The sequence below is a fragment of the Halichoerus grypus genome, chromosome 6 (genome assembly GCF_964656455.1).
Source record: "Halichoerus grypus chromosome 6, mHalGry1.hap1.1, whole genome shotgun sequence".
NCBI classification, from domain to species: domain Eukaryota; kingdom Metazoa; phylum Chordata; class Mammalia; order Carnivora; family Phocidae; genus Halichoerus; species Halichoerus grypus.
Genome location: NC_135717.1, coordinates 168059 through 187315, shown reverse-complemented (window position 1 = coordinate 187315; position 19257 = coordinate 168059). Strand labels below are relative to the sequence as shown.

Below are 19257 nucleotides of genomic sequence, written 5' to 3'. Positions count from 1 at the left end.
TTATGTTGGCGGCTTTGCAAGGTGCACCGAAAGCAGTGGTCCTGGGGCAGCAGAGGGCTGGGAGCCCAGGAGGCACCAGGGGCTCTGACCTCCAGCTCTCTCTGATCCCAGGGATTCTCCAGGGTTTATGTCAGCCCTCAGCAGTGTCCTCCTCTTGGAAGCCCTGGGGCTGGCCTATCACGGTGCCCTGTGCCCACACTACACCCCATGTAGGCAACAGTCTTGGGGAGCCTCCAGGCAAGGCTCCCAGAGGAGGATTCAGGCCCCGCAGCCAGCAGGGCTGGACCTGTCCCAGCTCCACTGGGCAAAGCCAGTGTGCCCACAGGTGCCAGGTCTGTGTAGATGTGACATTACCCTCTGGGACTGGCCTGTGTCTTCGGGGACCCCCACCCAGCTCTGTCAGCACCTGCCACACCAAGAGTGGGACAGGTGGCTTCCCCAACTCCTCCTTCCCAGCCACGGCCCCAGACTACCTGTGGCACCTTGAAAGCTGAGCTTTGGTTATGGCCTTACTTCTGTGGAGGGTGGGTGGGTGGCAGCTGAGCTCAGGGCGTAAGGGACCCAGACCCCAACATACATTTGCTCTAGTTTTATTGCACTCTTACCACATTGCAAACTATTCCACAAAAATGCCGCAAAATTAAGCCCGTTGCTGAGGCCCTTGGAGGAGCCTACGTGATGTATTTACACCAGCTATCAAAGCAAAGTCAGAAGACGAGCAGCACCCTCGGCCGCCAAGGGAAATCACAGGTGCTGCTGGGCGGCTCTGAGAAATGGAAGACGTGGTCGTTGACGTCACTCTGAAACCGGGAGTCTGTCTGTCAACCAGCCTGTGACGCCATTGGGAGCCTCCTGTGCCCAAGCCGAGGCTGTCAGCCATCTGGCTGCAGGGCCGCCGAAAGGGAGGAGAGATGGGAGTTTGTTTCAAGTTAGGTCCAGAGTGTGGGTGCACTTGGCGGGACAGTCCAGCCCCAGGGGCGCGGCCCCCATGTGTGCATTTGGTAGGTGGTCTGGGGTCTGCATAGGTGTCACTATTTATATACATAGACACCATGTATAAATACAAAATAGTAAATAAAGGCTTTCTTTCCATACAAAAAGGGTGGGTTGACCCTGCCGCCAGGCTGCCTCGTCCATGAGCACAGAGCGCCCATCCCCAACCTTCTCCGGTCTCGAAAGCGAATACAGTGAGTCCTCTCGGACCCACTGCCGAAGGAGCTCACATTCTCACGGTTCCTGACTCCAGGAGTGGCCTGTCCTTCCTGAAGTCACTGAATTCACAGCGTGGATGCGCCTGTCCTTCCTCCATGGCAGGCCGGCGGCTCTTGGTCACTACCTGCCGGGGGGTACTCTGTGCTCAGGGTCCAGGTCATCCTCCACCACGCTATGGGGCCCATCCTTCTCCACACAGTCCCTGATGGCCTGCAGCACGATGCGCAGCCGCCGGTCCAGGGCCTCTAGATGTGGCCGGTACAAGATGGGGGCCACCCGGTCCTTACGCAGGGACTCCGCCATCATCAGGCTCAGCCGGTACTCCTCCTTGGCCAGGAGCTGCAACCGAAGGTAGGTGGACTTCCTGATCCTACAGGGGAGAAAGAGGTCAGGCCCTAGCCTCCGGGAACTGGGGACAGGGGAGGCCAGCTCTAAGTGGGGGGTGGTCGCAAGTTGGTCCCTGGTCTGCTCCGGCCCCTGCCTCTCAGAGGCACCACGGTGAGGGTCCTGCCTGGCAGAGCAGGTGGCCATGGGAGACCTGGCGGTGCCCGCAGAGACCTGAGACTCCAGGCAGACACAGGGCGGGGAGGGATGGCCCACGCGTCTGGGAGACCGAGCCCAGCTCAGCCCCACACACCTGCCCCGGCAGGGTGCAGCTGGTTCTGCCCCATGGCCCGTTTCCCCAACCCTAAAGGGAAAAAGTTGGGTGGGGAGCCCCACAGAGGGTTGCAGCGAGTGGCACGGAGTGCTGGGGGGTCAGGACGGCTGTCTGAGCCTCAGCGAGTTCATCTGTGAGACGGGCTGTTAGGACCGGCGTGAGCTGTGTGCCGGGAAGGGCTGTGGATGCCGGAGCTCGAGCTGCTCAGGCTCGGGGTGCTGTGCCGTGGGAGTGGGGCTTGGGGGCCTCTGCCCAATCTGTGGCTGGGCTGGGGGCTCCGGGGGGGCAGAGGGAGAGGCCATACCTGCAGCACTGCTGTAAAGGCACCAGAATGGACAGCTCATCATGGGAATATTTCCCAAACCTGCCGAAGAAACGCAGAATTGTTGAGGGTGCAACATGCAGCAGGACACCTGTGTGCAGAGCCTGCAACGTGCACCCCACGGGGGACCCGAGAACGAGCAGCACTTCGTGTGTGCCCTGCTGGAGTGCCACAGCTATGGAGACCGGGCAGCGTGTCCCCAAGACCCTGTACAGTGTGGCCTGGTCCCTGCTGTCCCCGGCACCAGACGCAGGGCCTGGGACAAGGGAGGTCCCTGAAAGCAGCCTGGTGTTCTGGCCACTGCACTGGACAGAAGCTCATAGATGCGGGGTCTGAGGCAGGCTGAGTGGAGAAGGCACCGGGGTGAGTCAGCCCAGGGTCCAGCCACGCTGCTGTCTCTGACAGCTGGGTATCCGTGGCCCACACACATCAGCTGTCCGGGTGCCCAATGAGGACTTGTCTGAGGCATCTGAGCACCAGCACCGTTAACCACTTAGGAACGGTAGGCCCCTGCACGCACACCCGTCAGGCAGACGGCTCTCCTAGGTGGCCCAGGACTGCCCAGGGGCCAGCCAGCGGTGGCCACAGGCCCTCTTTTTGGGGCAGGGAGGGCCATTTGTCCCAGCTAGCCAGTCCCACGTGACCACGTAAGGGGTAAAGTGCACCTCACCACTCTGCCCTTCTGGGCAAGCAGACTCTGGGCCTCAGTTTCCTCAGGGCAATACGAGGACATAACAGGACCTAGCACACAGGGTGACCCTGAGGACCAGGAAGAGTAACATTATAGGCGCTTCCTCCTGACAGGAGCTGGAAGCTAGGGGCCAGTGCCCTGCATCACACACACAGCGTCCTTGGGGGACGGCCACCATCCCCCACTTGGAGCCCTGTCCTCCCGGGTCTGGAAGAGCAAGAACATGGCTCACCCTCTTCCATTGTCTAAGTGGATGATAAATGTCTCGTTCCCAAACTTCTCAAAAGTCTCATAGTGATGGCGGTCCATGTTCCCTGTGGAGAGAAGCAAGCTGAAAATTCAGGGCTGTCCACGTCTCCCGCTCCCTACGTCTGACCCTGGAGCCAAAGCGACAGAGCAAAGCAGGGGCTTGGCCACAGCTGGGTCAAATGCAGGGTGGGAGCTCCCGGTGCAGGCTGGGGCTGCCGACGTACCCATGAGGAAGTCAAAAATGGTCATGTCCATGATGTCCAGGACACGATGGCTGCTGTCATATGGGGGTGTCTGCTTCACCTCCTCACAGTAGTCGGGGTCCACTTCCCACCTGCAGGGGAGCCAGTGTGAGAAGGCCAGTTTCCTCCTCTGTGTGGACAGGGAGGCCCAAACCAGCTCAGCACAGCAGGATTACTGCAGCGAGGACTGGGGGTGGAGAGAGGTGTCACCACAGAACAGTGCTGCCAGCTAAGGCTGCATTAACAGGAGTAAGGGGCTGGGAGGTGATCAAGCCATGTCTGGAGGCTGCCGTTAGCCCCAGATGCCAGGTTTCTGGAGGGTCACTGTTAGGAAACAGGGCCTGGACACCACACTCCCAGGCTCAGAGGGGCCATCTCTTTTGCATGAGGGACAAGAAGGGCAAGGAGTGAAAGCGGAGTTCCAACCCTGAGAGGCTGTGTTTCCAGACCGCAGTGGGCTGGCCAGCACCCCTGTGGGGGACGCATCTGGTTCGCAGAGTCAGGCAGCCCTTCCCGCCATCTACTCAGGAAGGGGTGGTCTCGCCCACACTGGGGGCAGGCGGAGCTGGGTGTGCCTCCCTTCCTTGATATTCCTTATTCCCTGCGGCCTGAGGCCCCTCTGAGCAAAGTGGGCAGAAGCCTCTCAGACCCCGTGATGTCAGAATAAGGAGGATGTGGGCCACGTGTGGGGGGTGCCTGCCCGACACTCACTCTGCCTTCTTGCGCTTGTGGTACGAGCGCCGCCAGGGGTTCCGCCATGTCTTCCTCTTGGCCAGGGACAGGTCTGGCAGGAAGGCTGCCAGCGAGCCCTCTATTTGGTCCGGCTTCCCGCACAGGGCATGCTCCGTGGAGCAGTAGTAGGAACACTCGCCATAGAAGCAGATGTTGTTGGCTGGTGGCAGACGGGCACACTGGTGAGTGGGGAACAACATCCTCCATGCCAGCCCTCCCCACACATCTGTCCTGGGCCCGGCCCCCCATCCACACCATCCGTCCGATGGGCCCCCGTCCACACCATCTGTCTGGGCCGGGCCCCCGTTTACACCATCTGTCTGGGCCAGGCCCCCATCCACACCATCCGTCTGGGCCAGGCCCCCGTCCACACCATCCGTCTGGGCCCGGCCCCCGTCCACACCATCTGTCTGGGCCGGGCCCCCGTCCACACCATCCGTCTGATGGACCCCCGTCCACACCATCCGTCTGGGCCCGGCCCCCGTCCACACCATCTGTCCGATGGACCCCCGTCCACACCATCCGTCTGGGCCAGGCCCCCACCCATACCATCCATCTGGGCCCGGCCCCCGTCCACACCATCCATCCGATGGACCCCCGTCCACACCATCCGTCCGATGGGCCCCCGTCCACACCATCCGTCCGATGGGCCCCCGTCCACACCATCTGTCCGATGGGCCCCCGTCCACACCATCCGTCTGGGCCGGGCCCCCGTCCACACCATCTGTCTGGGCCAGGCCCTGGTCCACACCATCTGTCTGATGGGCCCCGGTCCACACCAACTGTCTGATGGGCCCCGGTCCACACCATCTGTCTGGGCCGGGCCCCCATTTACACCATCCGTCTGGGCCGGGCCCCGGTCCACACCATCTGTTTGGGCCAGGCCCCCGTTTACACCATCCGTCTGGGCCAGGCCCCGGTCCACACCATCCGTTTGATGGGCCCCGGTCCACACCATCTGTCCGATGGGCCCCCGTCCACACCATCTGTCTGGGCTGGGCCCCCATCCACATCATCTGTCCGATGGGCTGGGCTCACCCACTTTTTCACACCGGATCTCACAAATTGCTGCAACCTGTGGTACAGAACGCCGAGGCCCAGAGAGGGGGGCTGACCTGCCCGAGGCTACGCAGGGGGAGCTGGGGTTAGGATCTCCCACTGGCATCTATTGAAATTCTAGAGCCAATGCTCAGTGGCTTAAAAAAGGCATTCTCACCATGAAGAAAGTGTAGCACTCCACAGTGGGAGAGGATGCTTGCAAATCATACCTCTGACAAGGATCTAGCATGTAGCACATATGAAGAACTCGTACAACCCAATAATGAAAAGATAAATAGCCCAACTCATAAATGAGCCAAGGAGTTCAACAGATATTTCCCCAAAGAAAACACAGAAATGGCCAAAAAGGACATGAGAAAGATGCTCCACACCTTGGTCATTAGGGGAGTGCAAGCCGAAACCACAGTGAGACACCGTTTCTTGCCCACCAGGCTGGTTTCAGTCACGAGAACAGACTCTAAGGAGTATTGCTGAGGGTGTGGAGACATGGGAGCCGATTCGGTGCTGGTGGGATGCAAGCCAGTGCAGCCGCTGTGGAAGCCAGTTTGGTGGCTCCTCCAAAAGTTTGGCGTAGAAGGACCACACGATGCAGCAATTCTACACTCAAGAGAAGCGATCGCATGTCCACTCAGCACTGGACACAGAGGGTCCCGGCCGCTCTGTTCACACTGGCTGAAGAGTACATACAAACCTCGTGTCCCCCCAGGGGTGTCCCTCCCTAAAATGGCGCCCTGTTCACCCACAGGAGGAATGCCTACATCGTGGACGAACCATAAAAACGTGATGCTCAGTGAGAGAAGCCACACGCTGTCGCATTCTGTGTGTGTGAAATGGTTCAGGGGTGCTGGGGCGACTGCTAATGGGTGAGGAGAACATTCTGGAATTGGTGGTGATGTGACACGTCATGAATGTACTAGAAACCACAGAATTCCACACTTCAAAATGATGAGTTTCATAGAAAATAAAGCAGGGTAAATTTAACTCAATTTAACCATGATGTACAGGCACATTACTTAAAGAAAAAGAATAAAATGCCTTGGTCATTTTGTTACCAAAAAAAGATGGTGAATTTTATGATATGTGACTCAAATCTACACGAGTCATTTAATAAAGCATGTGTCTCCTGCGGCCCAGTTTGCTGATCTGTTGCTGGAGGCCCCAGCCAGTTTTCCCTTGCTGGTCCGGGATGCGATGGCACTTGTGTGTGTATTTACCAATGGAGTTCATGTTCTCGTGTTCAGTTAACTTTGTGTGTCTGCGTATGTAGGGTTATGGCAGTCAGAACGGCAGGCACCAGGCACAGGCCCCTTCCCAACTGTGCAAATGGCCAGTTTCCCAGACGAGGGGTCTCCTGACCACGCAGTCTCCGTGTCTGGTGAGCAGCCATCTGGAGGACACGGGAAGGCGGCCCAGGGGCTCCCACCATCTGGAGGACACGGGAAGGCGGCCCAGGGGCTCCCACCATGCTGCCTGAGCACAGCAAGTCCCCACTTAGATCACCTGCCTCTCTCCCTCCCTGGACCTCGTGATCCCAGAGCCAGCGCTGGAGGACAATCCGGGAAAAGATTCGTCTGTGATCTCGCCTGTGTGTTGACCCAGTTCGTCAGCATCCCACTGATGCACAATATAGCCTCAACCGAGGTGGCAGCTCCACTTTCAGGATGAAAATCTTTATCTGATCCTGTTGGCTGGAGCCCCGGGCTTTGCAGTCTCAGAGCCGAAGCTGGCTTGAGATGGATTCGTGCTCAGAGAGAAGGGCATGTTGTGAGTGCACAGCGTTTTCCTCATGGGAGATCCAAATCTGGTTTCTAAAAGAATAGCCAGAGTGGGGCCCAGAAAGCTTCCCAGGGGTGCAACCTTGGTACGGCGCTTCACCTCCTCGTGCCTCAGTGTCCCACCTGAATGAGGGCCCCAGCAGCACCTGCTCATGGGCTGAGTGTTAAACAAGGTGACCAGGTCGAGTCAGATGTCTGGCAGCGAGTCAGGGGCCAGTGCAGGGAGTGGCCATGAGCTCAACCCTGCGCTTGGGCAGGAGTGGGCGAGGGGGAAGAAGGAGCGCCAGCCCTTTTCCATCTCAGTGAGGACAATCGAGGTAGTCAGTGGGGGAAAACCTGCCTTCCCTCACACCCCGGGGCCACCTCCTCCAACACCTGAGACCTCGGGGGGAGACGGGCTGAGGAAGGACCCGGTCTCTGTGGAGCCGGCAAGCATGTGACTCTGCACAAGGACCCTCCACCTATGAGGAGCCTTTCAGTTATCTGCCTGGCAGGAAGCTGAGTCCCAAAGAACAGGACGCTCGCTGTCTTTGTCCAACCTGGATGGCTCTGAAGGGTGGGTGGCCGTCAGGTGGGGCTGGAATGCTGGGGAGCCACCATCACTCAGGAGTGGCCCAAAGACTCCCAGGCCCAGCCTGGGACCCCCTCTAACCCTCCACGTGCATTTAAACTGGACGCTGTGTCCACAGTGTGTGGGCAGAGTGTCCGGGCCCACCCAGCCACCCCGGCCCATGTGGCAGGAAAAAGAGCCACTTTAAAGATGTGGGTGGGGGCTGAGTGGCTGGGAGGGGGCAGGAGGGGGTTCCCAGAGCTGCTCACGTTCCGTGTCTAGTCCTGGAGGCGTTTATGCAGGTGGGCTCCCCTTGCGGAAACCCACGGAAGTGTGCACCTTTCAGGACAGATGAGACGTGCCCATAGAAATTTACTGAAACAGTACAAGGACTTCGGTGGGGCTCAGCACAGCTGGGTTCTGGCCCAGCCTGCCTCCGCACTGCTGTGTGGCGGGGGGCACTTAGCTGCTCTCCTGAGAGTGAGCTCCACATCCTGACGCCGTTCTCTGTATTGCCTGGGGCCTGCCCCTCCCACACAGAAAGACCGCAGCTTGAGTGAGCTCGGCCCGCCTCCCAGGGCACCAGTCCTCCCACCAGTGCTGGCCCCGGGCTGGTCTGGGCAGGAGGGCCGTCTCCACCTCGCACACGCCCCTCCAGCTCCTGGCTGGCGCCAAGCTCCCCACCGGCTGCTGGGACTTTCCCCTTTTATGACTGACCCCAGACAGAACCACTCAGGCCTCTGGAGGTGGAAGGGATGTCCGCCGTGCGCCTGGCTCTCGAGCAAAGCTCGGCATCTGCAGCAACGTTGCAAGTGGATGGTTCTAGAAGTGCAGGCAAAGCAAAAAGGCTGCAAATGAGTCTGAACAGACTTTGTTTTCTAGAATGGGGTCAAAGGGGGCTCCTGCCACCCGGTTGCTTTAGAGAAAACCACACATCTCTAAGGGCTTTCGGGAAGAGATCCAGCTGACAGAGTGGGGCTGTGTGTCAGAGTTGCAGGTGCAGCTGAGAAGGCCATCAGGAGCCGGGCACCGGGAACGGGGGTCCAGCCGTCTGAGTGGTGTGGCACAAGATTCCGGCAATCGTGGCGCCAAATTCAGGCATCACCGCGATCTCCACGGGGCACCCGGGAACACGCCAGGGTGGCCGAAAACTCCAATGCACGGAAGGAACGCTATACCACCAAAGTGGGACAGACACGTGTCTTAACCTGCTTAGACTAGTCACCGACTCCGTCTTTTGTTTATAAAAAGGAATCCACGAGCCTTCGCCCACCACCTGTGGGACATCAGTCATGGGGTTCTGGACGCTGGTGGCTGCATGGCCCCTTCTCTGAGAGCCCCCAGCAAGGCTGCCATGTGCCCCGGCGACACCTCCAGACCCAGGAGCGGGCTCCTGGGGGGAGGCCCCTTTGCACCATGAAAGCGAAACAGAAACTTCTTGATTTGTTTGTTTTTCTTGACACTTCAAACCCCAGCTCCTTTCCCTCATTTCGGGCAAGTTACCAAGTCCCCTCTGTCTGGGGCCCATCAACAGACGACTGGATGAGCAAACCGCAGTGTGTCCATCCAGAGCAACAGGACTCTGATCTAAAGAGCAACACGCTGGACACCACACGACCGCACGGATGAATCTCAGGACAGTGCTGTCGAGCACGAGAAGACAGACAGACAGAGCACACACCGTGTACCACCCCCACTTGTGCAAAACTATAGAAAAAGCAAAGTAAGCCTCAGAGACAGAGAACAGATTGCGTCGTCGTGGGGGAGACAGGGCAGGATGGGACCGGGGAGGACGGACCAGTCCACGGTTTCTCTGCTTATCAAAACTCGGGGGACTTTGCACTTGGATACTATTTACAGCATGTCAATCACACCTCAATAGAATCACTTAAAAACGGGGATGAGGAAACCATCTGCCCCCACACTCCTGCCTAAGAATCAAACGAGGACCCCCATCGCAGGTACACAGCGGTGCCTGGCACAGCAGACACTCAGTAACGCTCGTGTCCCTTTGCTCAGATCCTTCCCGCCGTGCGACGGGCGCCCCCCGTGTGAGACCTCCCTGCAGGCCCCACTGGAGGGTCTGGGGGCTGCCCACACGGGAACGGGCTCGTTTCTGCCCGAGGGGACGTTATCCAGCCTGAGGGGCCACACGCACGATGTGCTCTCAGCAGCGACAGTGTCTCTGCCGACCCTACGCCAGTGTCTCCGTGGGTTCTGTGAGCCTCAGAACTAGTCCAGGACAGAAATGGAGAGCGTCCACCTAACGTGGAAGGACACTGGCAACTGATAAACTGGGTGGTGGGTGTGGGGGCACAGGCACATTTTATCTTAATTTTTGAACACTGAACAACATCACCAGAAATGCTGCAATAAAAACTGCAGAACCAACTGACAAGGAGCGGCCACACAGCCTGGGTGCCCTGTGGGTGTGGCCCAGCCTGGCCTCCGAGGGGTGGCCGGGGAGGCTGCAGGTGCAGGTGCTGGGGGCACCCAGGCTGAGGACAAGAGACCCCGGAGGCCCTGACGGGCAGAGGGGAGGAGGAGCTCGATGTCTCAGGGGGATTCAGGCAGAGAGCTCAAGCACCCAAGGTTGGGGAGGCAGGTTTCCAGCCTTGGAGAAGAAGGACCTCTCCAGAAGTTCAGGCTGTGCAAACAGGAGCCAGTGAGCTCCCCGTCACTGGGGGCGTGCAACCTGCAGCTGCGGACCAGCTTAGACGAGGCTGACCGAGAAGCCCTCAAAGACCCCTCCCCTTTGGTTTCTGGTCATGGGCTGGACACGCTGCGGGCACAGGGAGTCGGGGCACATCCCTCCTGCCTCTTGGGGGATTTCTGTCCTACTTTCCTGTGAAAGTGGAAGCCAGGTCCAGGGGATCTCCAGATGCAGTCAATCAAGGGCCTTGTGTGGGTTCTACGTTCATGAACTAACAGAGATGGGCACACGGTGTGGCCACGCATTCCAGCAGACAGGCCCTCACCACTGGGAGGGTCTCTACCCTGGGGTGGGTCCACGCTCATCCCTGCACTCCACTGCTCAGGCATCGCTGGGACACGCCCAAGACCTGCATATAAGGGACAAAATCTCTGTGAGGGAGAAGGTGTTCCCCACGCTCAGGCCGAGCAAGCCTGGTGGCAGCTCAGCACAGGGCCTGGCTCAAGGGAGGTACCCACAGGGACGGACAGACGGACAGACAGGCGATCATGGAGCCTTGAACACCAGAGCTCAAAGCACCTGGGGCAGGTGGTACGGTCGGTGTGACTTACAGTTTGTCTGCACTTGAGATTAGGGATATGAAGTCCTAAAGGTTTTCATGGACATCAGCACCTCTCTCTCGACAGCACAGGGCACACTCAGGCCCCCATGCCGAACACTGAGGACCAGGTGGGGCCGCCGCTCCACTCGCACTCCAGCTGCAGAGCTGAGGAAGGGAAGGCGGCCCGGTCCCTGTCACTACGTGAGGGTCTTGCTGGGGTGTTTCTTAATCCGGGAAAGTTCAGGGAACAGAGGTTTCTCCAGCCGGACCTCCTGGAGGAGACTCTCCAGAGAGGCTGGGAGTTTCCAAAAATGAAGTCATTTTGCCTTTTAAAACAAACAAATGGTAGATAAAAAACCTGTATGCCCAGACCAGGGGATCGAGTCAATGATGATAACATGGCCATTCCTGGCACCCTTTTAAAATTACGATGCAGATGCACCCAATGTGGAGTGGGCACCCCGCCTCTGGTCAAGCAGTGGGCTGGATTATACAAGAATTCTTTCCAGTTTCTCTCTTCTATTTTGGAAAGGTAAGCAGGCTTGTGGTGACTGTGTGTGGGAAGCCTGGAGAGGGGGCCTCCCAGGTGCAGGTTACCTGGGGAGATGAAGAAGGTCCTCCACAGCTTCTTGTCCCTCGTCACATCCCGGATCTCCTTCGTCATGTTGACCATCCTGCCGGCCACGGGGGGGACCCGGCGGAAGTCCAGGATCCTGGCGGGAAAGTGACAGGGAAAGGGTCTAACCTCTGTACCCTGGCCCGCTCCAGGCTGGCGTGGAATGAATACCTCTCTCTCTGCGTTCTGAGGTGGGGTCCTCCACCCCCTGGATTCTGGGAACTGACCCCAGAGCCAGGCCTGTGACTGCCCCTGGAGGGCACAAAGCTCTGGGTGAGCAGGGGGGCTGCTGAGAGGCTCACCCACACGGTCACCTATTACCACCTGCCCAGCTCCCCAGCAGCAAGGGACCGTGCGGAGACCACAAAGGAATTCACATTCTGCCTGGCAGAGCTGTCCCAGAAGATGGGTGATGGGGGAGCAGGTGTGGAGACGTGTGTCCCTCGGTCTCACCACGGCCCCAGAGTTTACATCCTGAAACACTCTGCATTAAAATTCCCAGCCCTCATACTCCTTCCCTATCTTCTTTTCCGTTATTCCCAATGGGTCACGTCCACCCTGGTCACTAGCTGCTGTGGAGGATCTCCTGTCTGGCACCGTCCTAGTGTGGGGCCCACAGCAGGGCATGTCTGTCTGGGTTATAACATCGCCAGGGCGAACACCACCTCTGTGCTGCAGAGGAATGGTTACCAGCCTGGGCTGTGGGCTCACCATGCCTCAGTTTCCCCTCTTCTGTACAATGGAGCTAACGACAGGACCCCCTCGGCTGGGTGTTGGGGGGAGAGCTCACCCATACAGCGCTCAGACCTAGGGTGCAGACAGGAGGGCTCACCTGTCCAGGTGGAAGGCAGCGATCTCTGCGTTGTGCCTCTCATAGTCAGAGAAATAAAAGAAGTCAGGGGGTGTCTCCTGCTCCCTTGTTTGCCTAGAGAAAAGGGGATGAAACAAGGGGTTTATCACTTTCAAAACCCTCCGGTGAAAGGGTGCTGGTGGGTTGTACTGGCCGGCAAAAACAGGCTGTCAAACTTCCAAGACTGTTGAGAGCCAGTTGTTAAAGTCATCCTTGAAAATCAGCTTATATAAACATACAACTACATAAGTTACATTTAAAAAGCAATAAACATTTAATTCTCATCACTTCCCGCTTATTTTATGGCATCCTACTGTTTGCTCCTGAGGCTGCTGACACCTCTTGCCTCTGCAGTGGCAAAAGCATATATCATGAGGTGATGCGTGTCCCCAACGCCACCTTTAGTGACCTCATGCTGAGAGCTTGAAATGGGCCAGTGAGGAAGTATTTGCACCACAGGATGGGCAAACTCTTCCAGTCAGGCTTTTCCCTCACAAAGGAGCTGGCTACTAAACACTGATCAGCCCACCACCAACCAGGTCCATAACACCAGCCAAACAGGTTTTCCAGAAGGGTGGATGGCAAAAGGCAGCCCCTTGCCCGAGCCCAGGGAGTGTGGATGACGGAGGTGCCGGGGGCAGCAATCACCCTACACAGAACGAGATGACTTCCCTGGGGCATGAGCTGGGGACCAAGTTCAGGCTACACAACTGTCCCTCAGCCTGTTCTCAGCCATCTACCAGTCCACCTGCCCAGACAGGTTCCCCCTGCAAGATGCGAGAGAGTCTGGGAAGCTTTCTTGGGGCCATAGGTGGGACACACTTCTGAAGCCTACAGGAGGTGATCCATTTTCCAGTGTCCATCAGGGCACCCACCAGTTAGGACTGCCTACACCCAATCCAGGACTACTGCCACCAGAGACCTCCTGGCCCCTCTTCTGCTCTGCCCTCCTCTCTCTCTCTCACCCCTGCTGCCTCCACCAAACCTCTCCTAGACCCAGCACCCAGGACACTTCCACCTCTGCACCTTTGCTTGTGCTACGCTTTCCACCTGTACTTGCTTCCTCCATCCTTCCCAAGATTGGCCTCAGCCCCCATAGGCTTTCCCTGGCAACCTGGCAAGCCTTCCTTGGCATTAGCCTTCTGCTGAGGAACTTGATACTGCTACATTAGACCACTGTTTGCAGGGCCTGGGGGCAGGAGTGTCGAGCCAAGTGCCTGCTTTAGAACAGGTGTTCAATAAACAAATGAACTGATGGAGGAAGGACAGGGAATGGGTGCAAATTGGTCCACAGCCTTGAGCTCTTCCCACCCTCATTTCCTCAATTTCTACCATCATCACCATCATCACCATCACCTCCATCACCATCATCAGCACCACCTCCACCATCATCATCATCACCACCATCACCGTCATCACCATCATCATCACCATCACCACCATCATCGTCATCACCATCACCATCATCATCACCATCACCACCATCACCATCATCACCATCACCATCACCTCCATCACCATCATCACCATCATCACCATCACCATCATCATCATCATCACCACCATCACCATCACCACCATCACCATCATCACCATCACCACCATCATCATCACCATCACCATCATCATCACCACCATCACCATCACCACCATCATCACCATCACCATCACCACCATCATCATCATCACCATCACCACCATCACCACCATCACCATCATCACCATAATCATCACCATCACCACCATCACCACCACCATTATCACCATGTGCATTGGCTTTATCTGTGATGTTACCTAATGAGCTTTTCTATTTGCCAACTCTTTGGCTTTTGTTCCCTTCTCCCTCACTCTAGCCCACCCCTCTGATCAGGTCACACATCTGGAAAGCAGGTGGCTCTGAGCTCTGCTACTCCGGGAAGGGCCAAACCGCTTCCTGGAAGCTCTGTGACCAGGTTCCAGAACAGTTCCTGGTTCCCTCACATCTCCCACCTCAGGGCTTTCCAGTGACCTCTGTCCTCTAGCTGTTCACACAATAGGGCAGCTCTTTCCTCCACCCCGAGGCCGTATACAGGCCTTCTGCTTGGCTGTCTCAGCTTCCAAATGCCCCTCCCCAGAATGACCCTGGAAGTGCAGAGAAGTGGTGATGAGGTGCTTTTTGTCTGTGTGCTCAGTGACTATCTTCACTCCTGAGAGGCTCTGAGGTGCTCCTGGGACCTCTGTGTTCTTTGGGCAGTCCTCAAGATGTGTGACATGCCTGTGAGTGGTTTCAAGGCTCCTATAGGCTGTGAACAACTTGGGGAAGGGGCCCCACTTAACCTGTCCTGATAAGGGTGGAGCTGGGAACTCAGGAAACACCCAAAGGGGAGGGGGTCATGTGGGTGGGAAGGTGGGCTCCAGTGTGGGCCTCCCCACTCATTTGTTTTAGACAGAGTGCCTGTGGGCCGGAGTGAAGGTGCCTAGGTCAGCGCTGTGCAGACCTGGCTCCCCAAGGCCAGTGGGCAGGGCTGAGTGAGCTGGACCTCTGGACCCTCAGCTTCCCCAGCTGTAGAATGGGGACAGTTCTGCGCTCTGGGTGTGGCCAGCTGACCCCAGGTCCTGTCATCAGAGTGGTCAGGACTCACACACACAAGTGCGGAGCTTGAAGTAGGAAGAATGGCTAGAAGAGGCCCAGGACTAACCGGTAAGGGTGCTCAGGAAGGACGAGGCTGGCTCCCTGCTGCTCTTCCTGCTGAAGGTCTGTGCCCAAGTCAACAAGGGAACAAGGGTAGTGGAAGTCTTCCAGCTGTGCACCACCAGTGACAGAGGGAGTAGCGCAGGGTCCACCTGGCCGGCCACCCACCTGCATGGTGTGGTGACATGACACGAACCACTAGCTTAACTCCCGCAGGGTGTCCTGACCAGCCCATCCACGCCTGAGTGGAGCACTCAGGGGGCCTGACAGCTGGGGGTACTCACTGCAGGGGGTATGTGGGCTCTTCTCAGGGCGGGGCTGCAGAGCAGGGGACAACACGGGGGTGTCTGTGTGGGGAGCAGGGCAGCGCGGGGGGGCTGGGAAGAGACGGGACGTGGTTGGTCCCCTCTGTGGGGAGGTCGGCTTGCTTCCTGCCACATCCTGGGTGGCGCTGGAGAGCAGCAGGTGCCGCTGTTGACCCAGCCGTTTGAGGAAAACAATTTGGAAAAGTACTGAGCTCACTGCACCCAGCGGGAGACTGAACTCAGTTGAACCCAGTCACCTGGCAGCCTCCCCTTCCTCCAGGTGTCCTGGAGGAAGCTGGGCCCAGCTGCGGAGGGCAGGTGAAGGGCGTGGTCTGCCCGGGGCTCTGGGCTTCTTCCTGGGGTGTGGGGCATGGAAATGCGGAAAGCAGATGCTATCAGACACTCTGGGGTTGGCTCGGCACCCAGAGCCTGTGCCTGCCCTGATGAGGGGTGGGGAGACCGGGCGGCTGCGGACGAGTGTTTCCTGGAACACTGTGTACCTGGGAGCACAGCGCCAGCAAGTCGAGGTCCTCTCCTGAGGACTGAGAGGGCCAGGGGACGGGTGGCAGCCCCTCCCAGGGGCACAGGGACAGGAGGAGCCTCCTAGTCTGGCCACACACCCCCCGGGGGTCACTGCCCCCACACAGGGAGCATTCAGAGCCTGGGAGCCCCACCCCGACGGCCTCTGAGGTCTGAGCGAGCCCCACCTGGCCTCGGGAAGGCCTGAGCAGCGGGGAAATGGAAAAGTGTACGCTCACTTTCCTCAGAAAACAGCAGCTGAGGAATCAGGCACAAACCATAGGCAAGGACATGGTTTCAGGGAAAGGCTTCGGCAGCAGCGACTGAGGGTCAGAGCAGGCAGACGGGCAGAGCATGGTGAATTCAGGAGGCCTGGATCCCGGGGAAGGTTTTGGTCCTGCTCTCTAGGAAGGCACCAAAACCTCACAGATAACCGCACTGGGCCCCACAGGCCACGAGAAAGCAGGCAGTGGAGGGCAGCCCCCAGGGGTACGCTGAGCACCCCACCACCCTTAAGCCCAGGCCTGCTAAACCCTGGCAAGGGGCTGCTCAGGACCAGTTCTTGGGGCCTCCCTCACTTCCACATTCCCTCTCTCCCTCCTTTCCAGAGCTGACCACACCCAAACCCCCTTCCTTTAGAGCAACTTCGCTTCGCTGGGAAGGAAGCACAATAAGAGCTGATGATGCATTTTTATACTTAAGTGAGAATGACTACCGTATTGAACTCTCCTAGGAAATCTATGGTCTGAACTTCCTTAAAGCGCAAAAGGAACTTTGCGGATGTGATTAAGTCAGGGATCTTGAGATGGGGAAATTATCCTGTATCGTCTGGGGTGGGGGGTAATGTCATCCCAAGGGTCCTTATAAGAAGGAAGCAGAGGGAGATCTAACAGCTGAAGAACCACAGTGGTGGCTTCGAAGAGAGAGGTTCTGGGAGAGAATCTGTTTCCTCACCTCCTCCAGCTTCTAGAGGCAGGCTGCCTTCCTCTGCAAGGAAGTACATGGTCTCCCAGAGCCTCCAGCAGGGACACAGCCTGCAGGTCCCGTTTAGATTGCTGACCTCCAAAACGGCAGGAGAACACGTTCATGTTGCTTTACGCCACTAACTTTGTGGTGGTGTGCCGCAGCAGCACAGGGAACTCGTCTAGAACCTTTGGCAACCCCAAAGCAGCAGGGAGGACACAGTGATTTAGCACCCTTGGAACGGTTATGAAATCCGGTCTATTTCCGCAGATCTGGTCATGCCATCACTGCTACATTTATGAGACTTTGAAGAACTGACGCAGAACATTTTGAAAGAAGGTTTTCGCAGAAGCCAAAGAGAGGCAGAACCCTGTAAGTACCACGGGAGTCCCTCCAGGCTCCGATCCTTGTCCCCATTTTAGTGACAAGGAAGTCTGAGGTCGGCAAAGGGGAAAAGGCATGTGCAGAATCACACAGCTAGAAATGGGTTCTTTCTTCAGGGTCCCCCAAGGTCTGGGTTCTAGGACTGCCCCAGGGCCCCGGAGACGGGTCAGGTGCCAGGCCCCTTGGGGACTCAGGGAGGCTGTGTGCAGGCTTATCCGTCTGGCTGCAGGAACAGTCCCCGAGTCCCCAGAGAGGTGCTGGCTCCCAGCAGCTGTGATTTCCCCACCCGAACTGGCCCTCAACACAGTGAGACCCCTCCCTTCCTCCTTTACAAGCATGTCCCCCCACCCCCACCCAGTTCCCACTGTCACTATTAACATCTCTATGTTCTTTACGTTGTGGGAAAACAGAAAACTTGTGCTTGGTTAAAAATAGAGGAAATTGGCAGCTTTTTACTGAAGCCTGTGGGGGAAGAAAAGCTAACAGTATGCAGCTCTTACTATGAGCTAAGCAGTGTATGTGGATTCACTCCCCGCACCTCCATGACAGCCTGTGAGGTGTCCCCGTCCACAGCCAGATCGGAGCCAGTCAGAGGGGTCTCAGCTTGCACGTGGAAGGCCTGATTCAGGGCTGTGCATGTGGGTCCACGGCCCTGCTTCCGCCTCACGGTGCCCCAGAAAGGCTCTGACATGGGAGGCGGGGTGGGGGGTGGGCTGGGCCCCATTCTCTCCACTGACACCTGAAGAAAACAGCTGCTGCCCTGACCCCCACCCTCTGCAGGCTGGCTGGGGGCAGGTGCGCCCACAGCTCCCTCGAAGGAGCAGTGTGGCAGGTGAGGCGGCTCAGGGCTGACGCCTCTGGGAGCAGCAAGGACCCGTGGTCCTCTCCCTGCTGCGGCAGCCGCCGCCATGCTGCCAGGCTTACGGAGAGGGAAGAGGCATGCAGTCCCACGTGGGGGAGCCAAACACCTGCCCGGTCAGTGGGCTCCACATGGCAGGCATGGGGATGAGGCCGATCGAACGCAGAGCCAGAACAGAACCTACAGCAAATTGTCAGGTCAGACTCTGGAGGAGGGGCAATTGTGGGGCTGCTCGGGGCACAGACAGCTGTCACACAGCCGTTTTGGGCGTTCTAGTCAGAGCTAAGGGCCCCCTGAGATCCCTGAGTGCAGATGGGAAACAGGCCCAGAGAGGAGGGCCACACACAAACCTTCTGTGCATCAGGGAAAAGCACTGCAGGACAGAAGCAGAGAGAAGAGAACACTTGGGAGGAGCTGCCAGGAAGCCCATCTGCAGATGTCCCTGCGTGCAAAACCCAGAGGGAGACACAGGTGTCCATGTTGGTGCACACGGCAGGCTGCCAGGGCTCCCATGTGCCGGGCCCCCTGCTCACCAGGGCTCCCCCAACACCTGCACCAGCTGAGGACATACAGTGTGGCTCCCTGGACGACCCCCGCCCCAGGAACTTCTGCCTAAGGGGATCCCATCCAGGGCATGTCCATAAGCACCTCCCACCAGTGTCTGCTACTTGATCACCATGAACAATGCTCCTCATGCCACCCCTGCTCATCCTGAGGGCACCCCACTGCACTCCAACGGACCCCATTATCACGATGCGCCCCCCCCCCCCCCGCTGCCACCCAAATCCCACTTCTCACCATCTGTCTGTTGTGCCACGAATGGGCAGAACTTGGCAGGGCCTGTGTGTTGATGCCCAGGCCCTTTGCACTTAGCTGTTGTCCCTGGAATGCTCTGGCCCTCGACCATCTTCTCTAAAGAACAGACTCAGCCCCACTCACAGGCGGAGGCAGGAGGTAGCCAACCACAGGCGGTGGGACAAATCAGCCTGTCACCTGACCACCTAAGTAGCTTCATCGGGGCGGTCCCATCACCGTCTCTGGTTTCTCTGCTTCCCTCCTAAAAGGACACGGGAGGCAGCATTCAGGCCCCAGCTGGCTAATCCAGGTGCCCGGGACCAGGGTCTGATATCCTGGGGACCCTGTTTCCCATTTCCAGGGATAACCTCAGGGAGGCAAAACACCAGATAAGGTGAATGCTTTCCCTTTCCTCCTGAACACACAGCAGATCCCTGACTCACCAAATGAAGGCACAGAAGCAAAAATTAGCCTTTCTATCCTGGATAATTTTCCCATCACTCACACAGCAGAAAACAACCACCTTGTCATTAAAGAGATATATTAAGCTG

General features: G+C 57.9%; 1 protein-coding gene across 1 annotated transcript in view; it reads right to left on the bottom strand.

The window, feature by feature from the left end:
- Positions 1-574: 574 nt before the first annotated feature.
- The window catches only part of FAM20C (FAM20C golgi associated secretory pathway kinase), a 46460-nt gene continuing 27777 nt past the window's right edge, over positions 575-19257 (bottom strand). Inside the window, exons 4-10 of the mRNA XM_036103189.2 lie at positions 12193-12285; positions 11342-11457; positions 4086-4266; positions 3357-3466; positions 3116-3197; positions 2175-2234; positions 575-1582 (exon numbers count right to left, since the gene is read on the bottom strand). Of these exons, the coding sequence (XP_035959082.2) occupies positions 1333-1582; positions 2175-2234; positions 3116-3197; positions 3357-3466; positions 4086-4266; positions 11342-11457; positions 12193-12285 (892 nt within the window). The 3' untranslated portion in view covers positions 575-1332. The remainder of the gene's footprint in view (positions 1583-2174; positions 2235-3115; positions 3198-3356; positions 3467-4085; positions 4267-11341; positions 11458-12192; positions 12286-19257) is intronic.